The following is a 15,295-nucleotide window of genomic DNA, read 5'->3' on the forward strand; positions in this document are numbered from 1 at the left end:
TTTACATGATTCGATGTATTTTATTGATACTAAAAGGTCTTGCTGGGTGTTTTAGTATTGCCAGCAACCTTGAAGAACACCGAAAGCTCGTTCCACGACTTTTCTCTCGGCTTCTTGAAAACGTTTAAACTTTATATTTTTGGCTCAAGCGGACATTTAAACGACTTGACAAGTGTTGCTCATTCTGGGTATATACCATCTTCCAAGTAATACCCTTTTGTAAATTCGTGCCCGTTGATAGTGTAACGGACCTCCGGAGCTTGACCATCCAATAAATCTTCGAACAAATTCGATTAATTAAGAACATTAATATCATTGTTCGAACTCGCTGGACCAAAGAAAGCCTGCCAAATCCACATATCGTAGGACGCAACCGCCTCGAGCATTATTGTTGGTCCTTCATGATCACCCCTGTGGTAATGCCCTTGCCACGAAACTGGACAATTTTTCCAAGTCCAGTGCATGCAATCAAGACTACCTAACATCCACAGAAAACCGTGCATCTCGAAATGTTTGGCATGTAATCGACGAACATCTTCTTCAGTTGGTTTCCTTAAATATTCTCGCGCAAACATATGAATATTACATTTACAAAAATTGTTTAAACAGTCACGAGACGTAGATGCGCCCATGTGTAAATATTCATCGAATGCATCAGGCGCAATGCCATACACCAATTGACGTATCGCCGATGTAAACTTTTGAAAAAATATTGAAATCGAGTTGACCAGTTGCATCAAAACGTTGCTCAAAATATTGAAAATAATCGGGTTTCGATTGAGATTCGTAGGATAGAATAGCATGACCAATACGATTAAACAATGACTTGCTCATTCGGTATCGATTTCGAAAATAATCACCCAGAAATGTTGGATTATTCAAGAAATAGTCGTTGTACTAACGATTACCGGTATCAATCCGATGTCTTTGTAACCGACGTCTTCTAAAAATTGTACGAGAATTTCGAGCTTCATCTACTTGGTCCATTGAATCAAGAAAATCGAGATAGTTAAGCGCGTTGTAACCGTCTTGAATTAAATCTTCATCAGAATCGGACTCTGCGCTATCACTATCCGTCACGCTCTCCTCGCTTTCACTCTGAGAATTCAATAAATCTTCCACTTCCATTTGAACTTTTTTTTTTTTTTTTTTTTTGTGTTTGTGAAATATGAATTGATAGTAGTATTGGGTAAATAATGGAATGAGAGCGTATGTATATATAGAGAAAATGTAGTGTATTATTGGTTGGTTTAAAAGAAAAAAAAATTAAATTAAGAAAGAGCCGTTGGAGGAGAAAAAGAAAAAAAGAAAAAATATTTATGGTGGGCCCTACAAATTCACCCGCTAGGAAGGTGAGGGGGATGGCTGGCGGATCGGTGGTGGTGGAGGTGAAACGGGTGGCGGTCGGTGGCGATTCTTCTCGTGAACCACTACATGTGGCCTAAGTAGTCTACTAGTGACTAGTCTGTACATTAATTTGATTGGTTTTGTGACGACCCGGAAATTTCCGACCAAATTTAAACTTGATCTTTATTTGAATGCTTTTGACCTTTGACTGTTCTCGACGATTCACGAACCATTATTTATTAATAAATAAATAAATAAATAAATAAATAAATATATATATATATATATATATATATATATATATATATATATATATACATATCTGTATATATACACATATAAATGTAAGTATATATAATAATTGGAAATAATAAAATGTAATCATTAGAACTAAATATGTAAAATAATATACAAGGTAATAATATGATTATTAAAATAAAACTATATATGAGTGTATATGATTTCTATAAGTAATCATTTAGATATGTATATTACAATATATAAAAGGTTTAACTATTTAAATTTATATATATATATATATATATATATATATATATATATATATATATATATATATATATATATATATATATATATATATTAAAATATACATGATTAATAATATGTAATATTAATATATTAAATTTAACTGCAAGTTAAAATACTATTAACGTTATTACTTTTATTAAAATAAATATTGTTAGTAAAAATCAATAATAGATATGAAATTTGATAAGTAAAAATTATTATTGTTAACAGTAATAATATGAATGCTATTATAATTAGCATTATTATTAGTATCATTAATAGTACTATTATTATCATTTCTATTATGTTTATCATTTTTAAACCTATCTTTTTATTAAAAGTTTCCAATTATCCTTATTATTAACATTATCATATCGATATTTTCTATTACACTGTATTATTCGATATTATTATTATTAATGATTATTAGTATTTTTATCTATATATTTATAATTACAAACATGATCATTATGATTATTAGAAAATAAAGTATTTATAAAATTAATATTATTATCATTTGACTATTATTAATATCAATATTATTATTAATATATATAATCAATATTATTATTTGTATTAGTGATATTATTATCAGTATTATTATTTCTATTATTAGTACTTGGATTATTATTAATATTATTAATAATATAATTATTATTTTATAAAAACTAATTACGGATCAAACAAGAATGGAATCAAAATCAGTTACACTTAACTATCAAACTGTATCATATTTTGTTTTTTGTCTACTCTCGGGTACAAATCGATTCCATTTAATCAGTAACAAACAAAGTTAGTACAAATCAAATTGTTTTTTTTTATTTTTCTTCTGTTTGAGTAAATAATGGATGTCGATTCAATTAGGCTATAAAGTCAATCAATTTCAGTTGTATATGACACCAAATGATTTATATTATCAGTTACCAATCACTTACACCTTTATCAGCTCCAAATTATCGATATATATATATATATATATATATATATATATATATATATATATATATATATATGAAAAACAAGCTGACTGCCCTGTTCGTGTAACTTTTTATCAAGAACTTATTTTCGAAACAATTTTTTAAAACTATACCTGCAGTCTTCTTAGGAAACCTTCACTTAAACTATCTGCAAAACCTTGGCTCCCAATTCGTTTTATCAAGTAAGAATTTTCGAGTCAAAGTTTATTTGTAAAAAGTCAAACAATTTGATTTTCATAAAATTCAAATCTGTTTTAGAGTGTTTGGATAAATTGTTGACTTGGAAAGTTTCTAATGGTAAATTGAAACCAATTTCATGTTATAAATATAATGTAAAACTTCCTTGAAATCAAAATCATGTATTTTTTTTCCTGAAGCACGAACAGCAGCTGAAGCTGTTCTAATTTTTTTTTCTGTTTTCAATTAATCCAAGAGTTTTATGGTTCGTTTATACTTTGGTTAAGAGTCCTAAATACATTTAGATAATGTATTATCATGTTAGTTTGATCTTTGGTTGATTTGAAAGTTGGGAAGAAGAAGGAAAAAAGGAGAAACAGAATATTGGTTAAATATAAATGGGTTGTGGTACTAATCAGATAAACAGGCGACAGATCGGTGGTTAAGAGTGTTAGCGGGTGGGCGTGAGGTTACGTGTTCGAGTCCCGTTTCGGGCATTTTATTTACAAGCTAGTTTTAAGGTAGTTTCATTTTTCAAATTTATTATTATTATTTTTATTATTATTATTATTATTATTATTATTATTATTATTATTATTATTATTATTATTATTATTATTATTATTATTATTATTATTATGATTAAAATTACCATGATTATTATTATTATTATTGTTATTATTAGCATTATAAGTATTAATATTAGTATTATCATAATATTAAGTATTATAACCATTATTATTATTATTAGTCTTATAAGTATTATTAATATATTTATTATTATTAATTTTATCATTTAAGTATTATTATTATTATTATTATTATTATTATTATTATTATTATTATTATTGTTATTATTATTATTATTATTATTATTATTATTATTATTATTATTATTATTATTATTATTATTATTATTATGATTATTGTTACTATTATTATTATTGTTATTATTACACTTATCATTATTGTTATTATTATTATTATTATCATTGAGTATTAGAATCATTATTATTATTAGTATTATTATTAGTATGTATTATGAATATTAGTTATTACTGTTATTATTACTAATATAAGTATTAGTTGCCAAATATTATTATTGTTATCATAACCCTAGTTACAATTATTATTATTATTATTATTATTATTATTATTATTATTATTATTATTATTATTATTATTATTATTATTATTATTATTATTATTATTATTGTTATTACTAATATTATTATCAATATAATTATTATTATTGTAACGACCCAAAAAAATCGTCATTGACGGCGTCGTTAACTTAGGTCCCGTTACGTGGTCGTAGTCCTTAAATGAGACGCGTTTGACCAAAATTATGTCGCATTCATTTGAAACGTGTAAGACTAACAAGTTTAGTTTACCAAACGGTGAGACAACAAGTTTAAGTTTACAAAAGTTAATAAGTATAAATGAAATAACTTGCGACATAATTAGTTCAAAATCACGGTTTGCTATAAATATCGTAAGTATGTATGCTTAAGTTAAATCCAAAAGTGCTATCGCTAGCGTATGCATGTATGCTTGACTCCAAGCAAGTAATCAAAGTGTGCGGAAGCATGTATCAAGTAGCCAAGTATGAACCTGAGAAACATATAGAAAACTGTCAACGAAAAACGTTGGTGAAATCACAGGTGTAATAATAAACGTTGTTTTTGAACCACAAGATTTTTGTATTACCATAAGTTGATCATCCAATTCATTTGCATTCCAAAAGTTGTTTTTCGCGAGCACCCAATTATCAATGCTTAACCAACATTACCCCATCACAAATAGTGTTAGAACATACACTGTTTCTTGAAAATATATTTCATCCTCATAACGGTAGCGAACCGTCCGAATGAGGGTTACTCAAACCCATATGGCCATACAACATAAGTTCTCGCTTACACCCGGCAAGTGCAACTAATGATAATCGAATTGAGGAATTTTGTTCTAACTCGCACGTGGAATGTTTGTTTTCGTACTTGTGTTCAAAGTATAAAAGTAAGTAGAACAAAATGTATACAAAGTATATGTTTCTCAGCCCACGATTTAAAAGAATAAAAGTTGTTGAAAAGGTGGGACTATGATCTCACCTCGAGTGCACTAGTATAAATGTAATTCACAAAGTAAACGTGTGCATGAAAGTTGCTTAGTCTTGACCTAAACAAGTAAGTTGTATCAATTAACCGGTTACGACACAAGGTCGGGCGAAATGTGTTCAATTAGTCCTATGGCTCGTTACGAGTCGATTATGTAGCATGTGAATCACGTTGTCAAGTTTCATGTAAGAATCAAGTATAAAATAAGATTAGAACGATTGCATAAGTGTTTTTTAAGTTTGACTAAAAGTCAAAGTTGGTCAAAGTCGACCAAAAAGTCAACGGGGTCGGGTCGGGTATCCGACAATTTTTCTGAGGTTTTTAATCATATATAAGCATGTTGGCCAAGTTTCATATTGATCGGGGGTGCGTAGCATAGTTAGAATTAAATGAAAATGGGCATTTTTGGACAGCAAGGGCCCGGAGCGGCACTCCAATACCCTGAGCGGCGCTCAGTATGACTGTTCAGCAAGTCTGGCAGTTTTTGAACACTCAAGCACGAATCCAACTTCAAACAACAATAACTTATGAACCGTAAACATTCAAAACACGTATCTTATATCGTTGGAAAGGTAATTTGACGAGGAATACAACTAAATACATTTCATCAATCAAATCCATCATTAACAATAATGAAAACCTCATTAAATGGTCATTATTTAACTTTTTAAGCTCAAAAATGCAAACGGTGATTCGGGAATCCAATTTACGCATACGATACGCCGTTTTGAAGGTAATTAAACATACATTACAACTAAACACTTACTAACAACATGTCATAGCATTCAATGTATCAAAAGTTCATTTCAAAGTTCATCAAACCCTAACCAAAATCAAGAATTCAACCATTTTGCAATTGAAGCTTTTCTAAATCAACCAACACACCAAAACGAAGCTAATGATGCTAGTAACACATTTAATACATGAACTTTAACATTTAAACCACATTTAATCATCCAAAATTCAAGATTAAGCATACCCATTTTTCATATTCAAGCTAGTTACTCAAAACAACAAATCGAGCAAACCAAACACATATTCATGTTAGACTTGAGCCATAGACACTAATTAACACCATTTCAAGTCAAAAACACTAAGAACATGAAATCTATAGTTTTAGAAATGTTACCCAAATGAGATGAAATTGATACCAAAATGTAGAGGATGATGAGAGGATCACGAATATGTAATTTGTTTTGTTGTAAGCCTCCTAGATCGAATTTAGATGATGAATGAATGATTTAGGTGTTTGAGAGTAAAAGTGGAAGTGTTAGAGGTGTGGAGGTTGAAGATGAATGAATGAGTGGTGGTAAGTGGGTTGACTAGTTAACCAAGTCAACTAGTTTGCCCACTTGGCAACTTCGGTCCCTCGTGTTTGAAAGCGGGTGCGTGAGTTAACCAAACGAATTAATTTAGATACGCGAGAGTAAATGGGAGATGTTATAATTAAATAATGGGAATATCAAGAACGTTATTTAACGAAATGTACGAATATAGATGATGAAAGATATTATTTAAAAAAAAGACGGTGTTAAAAAAATAAATTTAACGGAAAAACACGGGATGTTACAATTATTAAGTAATATGATTATTAATACTATCATTATTAATATCAAAAACTACCTTTTAAACATATAAATATTTTGTACATAAAATATACTTGTTACATATACTATAATTATATTAAAATTTCACATAACTATATATATATCAAACCTATTAATATTATTTATATAAATACATACAAATAACAAACTATCAATTTTTAAATGTAACATTAAACAATTATGTATATAAATATGGATATATTAATATAAATATATAAATATAACCATTTTAAATATATATACAAATTAAACATACATAATATATAAATTAAAGATATAATAAATAAATTTGTTCAGTTACGATAATATATATATATATATATATATATATATATATATATATATATATATATATATATATATATATATATATATATATATATACAAATGGTATAGGTTCGTGAATCCGAGGCCAACCCTGCATTGTTCAATGTCGTCATATGTATTTTTACTACAAAATACAGTATTGTGAGTTCATTTGATTCCCTTTTACTCTTTACATTTTTGGAACTGAGAATACATGCGTTGTTTTTATAACTACTTTATTAAATGCCTTTGAAATCTATATTTTTGAACTGAGATGCTTTTATAAATGTTTGACGAGATAGACACAAGCAAAACATTCCTCGAATAAATTATTATACAGACAGAAGTTCTATTGATTATTATTGAATTAGGTGGACATGATAATTGTCACCAATTGATGAATATATTTTCCCCTGATTATTATTGCTTGGTAACCTAAGAATTAGAACCGGGTATAGCCCTAATTCACACAAATCCTAAAGGTAGCTACCGAGTTTAACACCCTCACCCAGAATGTTCACTAGACGGAAGAGCTATTGGGCGTGGTGTTTAGTACTTCGAAGTTTATATATTTATATAGACGAGATGTTCTGTTTTAGGGATATTATTGATGCGCATTATATGTTAAGGTCGGTTACCATATTGAGCAACGAAATCGAAATGAATGTTATGTATCGAGAGAATGATTTTTATACACAGGTTATGTGTATTAGTTTTGTGCACGAGATATGTGCACGATTATTTAAAAATCGCGAGGCAACCTACGGGGGAGAAAAGGATACGAACCTACTCTGCTAAGCATTATGAAAAATGGTTTCGTACACGAGATAGGTGTACTGTATTTGAATCTTGTGGTCTATCAAAATGATGAATTTTATTGTTTACGATAAACTTACAAACTCACCAACCTTTTGGTTGACACTTTAAAGCATGTTTATTCTCAGGTATGAAAGAAATCTTCCGCTGTGCATTTGCTCATTTTAGAGATATTACTTGGAGTCATTCATGACATATTTCAAAAGACGTTGAATTCGAGTCGTTGAGTTCATCAAGAATATTATTAAGTCATTTATAGTTGGATATATTATGAAATGGTATGCATGCTGTCAACTTTCGATGTGATGAAAGTTTGTCTTTTAAAAACGAAAGCAATGTTTGTAAAATGTATCATATTGAGGTCAAGTACCTCGTGATGTAACCAAATGTAATGTATTCGTCCAGATGGATTAGGACGGGTCATTAAAGGTTTGGCATGTAAAGACTATTATTTCATAGTCTCTATATGTTCCCTTTTTATTTAATTTTATAATATATATATATATATATATATATATATATATATATATATATATATATATATATATATATATATATATATATATATATATATAAAGCTCGTTTAGGCTCACGAGTTTAAACGAGCTCGATATCTAATGCTCAAGCTCGAGCTCATTTATAAAAGGATCCCTAACTTAGGCTCGAACTCGGGCTCGATGTGACACCCCGTACAAAATCAACGTGTACGGATCATCAACAACAGGATCATTACACGGTTATAATACTATATGCTGTTTAAAAACAAGTTTTGCATTCTTGAAAAGATAACGTCAAATGTTTTACAAAAGACAACGTGCTCCTACGAATAGAAAGCATTAACATAATTACATGATACTAAGGTCATTACAAAGCCCTTGTTCAAAAATAACATAAGTTGCGAATACAAAATAAAAGTTTCATGATTGAGACATCTCTAAGCAATGCAGCGGAAGTCTAACACATCGTGTCTATAACATCAAGTCTAACAGCGCAAGCAACAACGTCTAAGCACCTGAGAAATAACATGCTTTAAAATGTCAACACGAATGTTGGTGAGCTATAGTTTTTATAAACAATGATATAATGTAGACCACGAGGTTTCGTATTCAAGACAGTATGAAAAGTATATGCTTATCTGTGGGCATATGGTAACTAACTTAACGTAAAAATAATATATCACCCCCTAAAGGTACACTTGGCGAGTGCGTATGTTCTCAAAGTATTAAACACCCGTTAAATGCTAGCGCGACTAGCCCGAGTGGGGATGTCAAACCCTATGGATCCATATCTAAGATTCGCGTCTACCGGTTCAAAAACCAATAGTTAAACGTTACCGTGCTAAGGGGAAAATCTATGCCGTTATATAGCCCACATATATATAAAGTTTAAGTACTCGTGTCAAGTAAGTAAAACATAAAAACCGCATGTATTCTCAGTCCCAAAAATAGTAAAGTAGAAATGGATCTATAACTCACAGTGAAATAATGCGGTAAAAGTCGATATGAAAAGTATGCAAGTAGTAAGTCAGTCCGAAAGGTCCTCAACCTAAGTCAAAGGTTACTAAGTCAGTATATTATCCCCAAAAGTTTTGAAGTAAATAAGTTAAGTCTTAAGTATCATCATCATCGTCATCATCATTCGTAAAAGATAAAGTAAGTTTTCAACAAGAATAGAGATCGAAACAAAGGGCTGACTTCGAATAGCTGTTACGACCTCTATACAAACTGAAAAGACGTGTGGTCAGTGGCCAAGGCTTTGTATGTGAGTCGTCATACCTCTTTCCAATTTTCAGATCCTAACTCTATGTCGTTTGACCGTGGCAACGGTTCAAGCGCGAGTAGGTCAGAATTTTCAGCACGTCGTTACAAAGGCATAGTGATTTTCGGAAGGCTATAAATCCTAACCCGTATATCGGATTTAGGCAAGCCATAAATGAAAAGTCATCTACTCGAAACGAACTATCTGAAAATCAACTTTCCAGAAGCCCCAGGAGTCTGATCAGACCCCAAAAAAAAGTAAACATGTGCTCCGGTGGGTTTCTTGGTGCTTGATGCTCATCACGGTTCTCATCCTTGATGCGTGTAAGATTCAATTGTACAACTCGTTGATGTTTTAGCATCACTTTGACCAAGGTTCAACCATCAACACACCTTGTCAAGACTAAGGAGATATACAACTCACTTAAGAGTTTTAGAAGGATAATGAACCAAGGTTACATCATGTTCTTAGTCTTAACATAAATACAAGTTCTATTCAAGATTAAAGCTACGAACTTTGATTCAATCAAACAAGCAAGACACATAAATTTGATCAAAAAAAGTAATGAAACCCTAAGATAGAGAGCTTGGATCCCTTAACAAATAATTTTGAGATTTCAAAGCTAGAAAGCTTGAATCTTTTATGTTCTTGAAGATCTTTAAAGCAACAAGCTAGATCTTCAAGTTTCATGAAGATCATAAACACAAGTTTTGATCTTTTAGCAAAAACAAAGTGATCTTAAGCTATAAAGCTTAGATCCATCAAAGTAATGAAGATCTAAAGCTAGAAAACTTGAATCTTTTATGTTCTTGAAGATCTTTAAAGCAAAAGGCTAGATCTTTAAGTTTCATGAAGATCATAAACACAAGTTTTGATCTTTTTAACAAACTAAAGAGATCATAAGCTAGAAAACTTAGATCCAACAAACTAAATGAAGATTCGAAGCTAGAAAGCTTGAATCTTTCATGTTGTTGAAGGATTCAAATCAAAGTTTGAATCTACAAGATATAACAAGATCAAAAAGCTAAAAAGCTTGATCTTTAGATGATGATGATGTCGTTTTTATTAAGAGAAAAAAAGAAGAAGAAAATTTAAAACTTACAAATTTTAGTGTGAGAAAGACTAGAGAGAAAATTAGAGAGCAAGTGTGTGTAAAATGAGAATGAGATCAAGTGTGAAATGGGTGAAATAAGCTTGATATATATAGTGGTGGTGGTGTAGGTTGGCCGACGGCCGAAGGGGAACAAAGGCAGGACAAACTTTGTTTTTTGCATGGTGGTGGTCTAAAGGTGGTGCTTGTTGTTGGGATCCCGTGCAACATTTGTAGTAATGGTTAACAAAAATGCTAGTATGTTGATTCATCTTAATGGATTTTTTTCCTACTTCTTAATGGATCATAATTTCATTAAAATTGGGCTAACTTAAAAGTCCATTTACTAGAGTAGGGTGGGCTTAAGTCCAACAAGGTAGAAAATCTAATAAGACTAACTAGTGTGCATTAACAAATTACTAAGAGTAATTAAGCAACCAATAAGCCAAGTAATTGTCATTAGAAAATAACAATTAGTGTTACATAGTCATAATATTCCAATTATGACAAAAGTTTAACGTGTACAAAGTACATAGCTCGTTCTAAATGTCAAGTGACACTAACGGTCATAAAAGCATTCGAGGATCAAGTTAAGTAACTAAGTACTTAATAACATGTTTTTAAAATATAAATGAAAGTAATCAACATGAATTAAGATCCCAGAATATAATCTAACACAGTACGCACAAATACGCAGTTTGTGAAAATAATAAGCACAAATATAAGTCGAAAAAGTCGGGTCGTTACATTACCCACCTGTTAAAAAAAATTTCATCCCGAAATTTTAAGCTGAGGTAGACGGTAGAGTTGTGAAGAGGTGAGGATATTTCTGCTTCATCTGATCCTCTCGCTCCCAAGTAAACTCGGGTCCTCATTTAGCATTCCAACGGACTCGGACAATTGGAATCTTGTTGCGTTTCAAGGTCTTGACCTCACGGTCCATGATTTCAACAGGTTCTTCCATGAAGTGGAGTTTGTCGTCAATCGTAAGATCCTCGAGTGGTATGACAAGTTCTGGTTTGACAAGACTTTTCTTCAGATTCGATACGTGGAAAGTGGGATGAACTGAGCTCAACTGAGGGTCAGAAGGTCCAGACGGTAAGCAACGGGTCCAACACGAATAAACTGAGCTCAACTGAGGGTCGAAAGGTCCAGACGGTAAGCAACGGGTCCAACACGCTCCAAGACTTCAAAAGGACTAATATATCTTGGATTTAGCTTCATATGCTTTCCGAAATGGATTACACCTTTCCATGGTGTGACTTTCAACATTACGCGGTCACCTACTTGAAATTCGAGATCTTTAAGTTTAAGGTCGGCATAGCTCTTTTGACGATCACGGGCCGACTTGAGCCTCGCTTGAATCTGGACAATCTTCTCGGTTGTTTCATGGACGAGTTCAGGTCCGGTGATTTGCTTTTCACCTACTTCGGCCCAACAAATAGGAGAACGACATTTACAGCCATATAAAGCTTCGAAAGGTGCGTCCTTAATGCTCGCGTGATAGCTATTGTTGTAAGAGAATTCGGCTAGAGGCAAATGCTTTTCGCAAGCTTTTCCAAAATCAATAACACAAGCTCGTCACATGTCCTCCAAGGTTTGAATCGTCCGTTCGCTTTGTCCGTCGGTTTGCGGGTGATACGCTGTACTCATATCTAAACGTGTTCCCAAAGCTTCTTGTAAAGATCGCCAAAATCTGGAAGCGAAACGGGCATCTCGGTCTGAAATAATCGATAATGGTACACCGTGACGAGATACAATTTCCTTTATGTATAGTTGTGCAAGTTTGTCCATTGTATCGGTCTCCTTCATGGCTAGGAAGTGAGCAGATTTGGTAAGGCGGTCAATAATAACCCAGATGGTATCATAACCGCCTACCGATTTCGGTAGCTTCATGATGAAGTCCATCGTTATTCCTTCCCACTTCCATTGCGGGATTTCGGGTTACTGAAGTAACCCGGATGGCCTCTGTTGTTCGGCTTTGATCTTAGAACAAGTTAAAAACTTTCCAACGTAAGTAGCAACATCCCTTTTAAGGTTCGGTTTCATAACCTGTCCTAATCCATCTGGACAAAGTCCATATCGATTACAAACGATTCACAATAGTTGATTACATCGCGAGGTATTTGACCTCTATATGATACATTTTTCAGGCATTGCATTCGTTTTTAAAATATAAACTCTCTTTACATCAAAAATTGACAGACATGCATACCATTTCATAATATCCACTATCCATCTATAAATTGACTTAATAATACTCTTTGATGAACTCAATGACTCGAATGCAACGTTCTTCGAAATATGCCATGAAAGACTCCAAGTAATATCTTTAAAATGAGAAAATGCACAGCGTAAGATTTCTTTAACACCTGAGAATAAACATGCTTTAAAGTGTCAACCAAAAGGTTGGTGAGTTCATTAGTTTATCATAATCATTCATTTCCATCATTTTAATAGACTACAAGATTTCATATTTCCATTTCTCATAAACATCATGCATAAAAATCATTCATATAGATTGAACACCTGGTAACCGACAATTAACAAGATGCATATAGAATATCCCCATCATTCCGGGACACCCATCGGACATGATAATTTCGAAGTACTAAAGCATTTCAAATTCCAGAATGGGCCTTGTTGGGCCCAATAGATCTATCTTTAGGATTCGCGTCAATTAGGGGTGCACTAATTCTCAAAAGTAGTGATGTTCCTTAATTCTTAGGCTACCAAGCTAAAAGGGGCATATTCGGCTTCGATCATTCAACCATATAATGTAGTTTCGATTACTTGTGTCTCTTTCGTAAAACAGTTATAAAAATTTCGCATGTATTCTCAGCCCAAAAATATAAAGGGTAAAAAGGCAAATGAAACTCACTTATTGTATTTCGTAGTAAAAATACATATAACATCATTGAACAAGTGCAAGGTTGGCCTCAGATTCACGAACCTAAATTAATTATATATAATTATATGTTGGTCAATATTTGTCTTAACAAATTAGGTCAAGTCATAGTGTACCACAATCCTAATGCTCGAGACTAATATGCAAAAGTCAACAAAAGTCAATTTGACTCAAACTGATTTCCAAAATTTATACATGATTAATATATAGATTAAATAGCGTCATTTTATATTTTTAAGTATTTTTAAAAGATTTATTAGAGTAAATAATATAATTCATTTATTAATAAATAAAATTTTATATTAAAATTTATAAAATATACTTTTATATTGTCGCGAGGTATACGAAGAATCTTCTCTCCACAGACAACTTCTGCTTTTACCTTGGATAACTAGTCTATACCGACTATCACATCAAAGCTCCCCAACTTAATGAGTATCAAATCAATCTCAAAATCCACACCAGCTAAGTTTATTATACCTCCTCGGCCAATTTGGTCAACTTTCTCAAGTTTTCCATTGGCTACCTCAACAAGAATACTCGCCTCCAAAGGAACTAACGACCAATCTATCTTAGAGTAAAGTTGTCTACATACATAACTCCTATCGGCACCAGTATCAAACAAGATAGAAGCTAATAGTTTATTGATAGTAAATGTACCTGTAACCAAGTCAGGATCCTCGCGGGCATCTCTGGCGTTCATGTTGAAGACTCTTCCACGTGATGGCCCGCCATCCTTCTTCTTGTTAGGACATTCATTCATGAAGTGACCCTGCTGACCGCACTCAAAGCACTTCCTCGATCAATTCCGGTTTGTCCTCACAGCTGGGGTGGTGATCTTACAATCTCTGCCGATGTGTCCAGTCCTTTTACACTTCTCACACACTACATTGTAGTATCCAGTATGATGCTTGTAGCATCTCTTACACTGAGGAAGGCTACCTTTATAGTTAGGGTTAGGGCTAGGGTTCCTCCATTCGTTGTTTCCCTTAAAGTTCTCATGCCTCTTAGCTGGGTTCTGATCAAAACTTTTACCCTTACTTCCATCCCACTTACGTTTCCCATTACTAGCTCCCGATTCTGATTTCACCTACTCCAGCTCTTGGAGGGTAATTTGATTCATCAGGGTGTGCGCTATGCGCATAGCTTCTGGGACATTTGCTGGTTTCGAAGAGGTGACATTTCCCTGGATGTCCTTGGGGAGTCCCCACAGATACCGTTCCATTCATTTTAACTCAGGAGTAACCATTGTGGGGCACATCAACGCCAACTCCAAGTACCTTCAGTTATAGCCATCAAGGTCAGTTCCTACAACCTTCAGTTACCAAAACTCCGCTTCCATTTTTTGAATTTCGATTTTGGGGCAGTATTCCTCGATCCTAGCCCTCTTAAACTCCTCCCAGGATGTTGCATAAGCTTCGTCAATTCCCTGAGCTTGGGCAAACGTATTTCACCAAGTAAAAGCGCCATCCGACAGCGTGCAGGATGCGAACTTGTTCTTATTCACTTCATAGCAGTTACTTGTGAAGACACGAAATTTCTGACTAAATTTAAACTTAATCTTTATATGATTTCGAAACGATAAGCAAAGTCTGTTAGGTTGAGTCTCAAAAATTTTGAACTGTTTTCATATATGCAATTACCCTTCGACCGCTTCCGATGATTCA

General features: G+C 32.4%; 1 protein-coding gene across 1 annotated transcript; it reads right to left on the minus strand.

Moving 5' to 3' along the window:
• Window positions 1–293: 293 nt before the first annotated feature.
• Window positions 294–1,128, minus strand: LOC139859959 (uncharacterized). The gene is made up of 2 exons (XM_071848741.1): window positions 979–1,128; window positions 294–698 (listed from the first exon to the last, which is right to left on the minus strand). Exons 1-2 carry the CDS (start codon window positions 1,126–1,128, stop codon window positions 294–296), a joined length of 555 nt encoding a protein of 184 aa, XP_071704842.1.
• Window positions 1,129–15,295: the final 14,167 nt, after the last annotated feature.

The sequence above is a fragment of the Rutidosis leptorrhynchoides genome, chromosome 7 (assembly GCF_046630445.1).
Source record: "Rutidosis leptorrhynchoides isolate AG116_Rl617_1_P2 chromosome 7, CSIRO_AGI_Rlap_v1, whole genome shotgun sequence".
Lineage (NCBI taxonomy): Eukaryota > Viridiplantae > Streptophyta > Magnoliopsida > Asterales > Asteraceae > Rutidosis > Rutidosis leptorrhynchoides.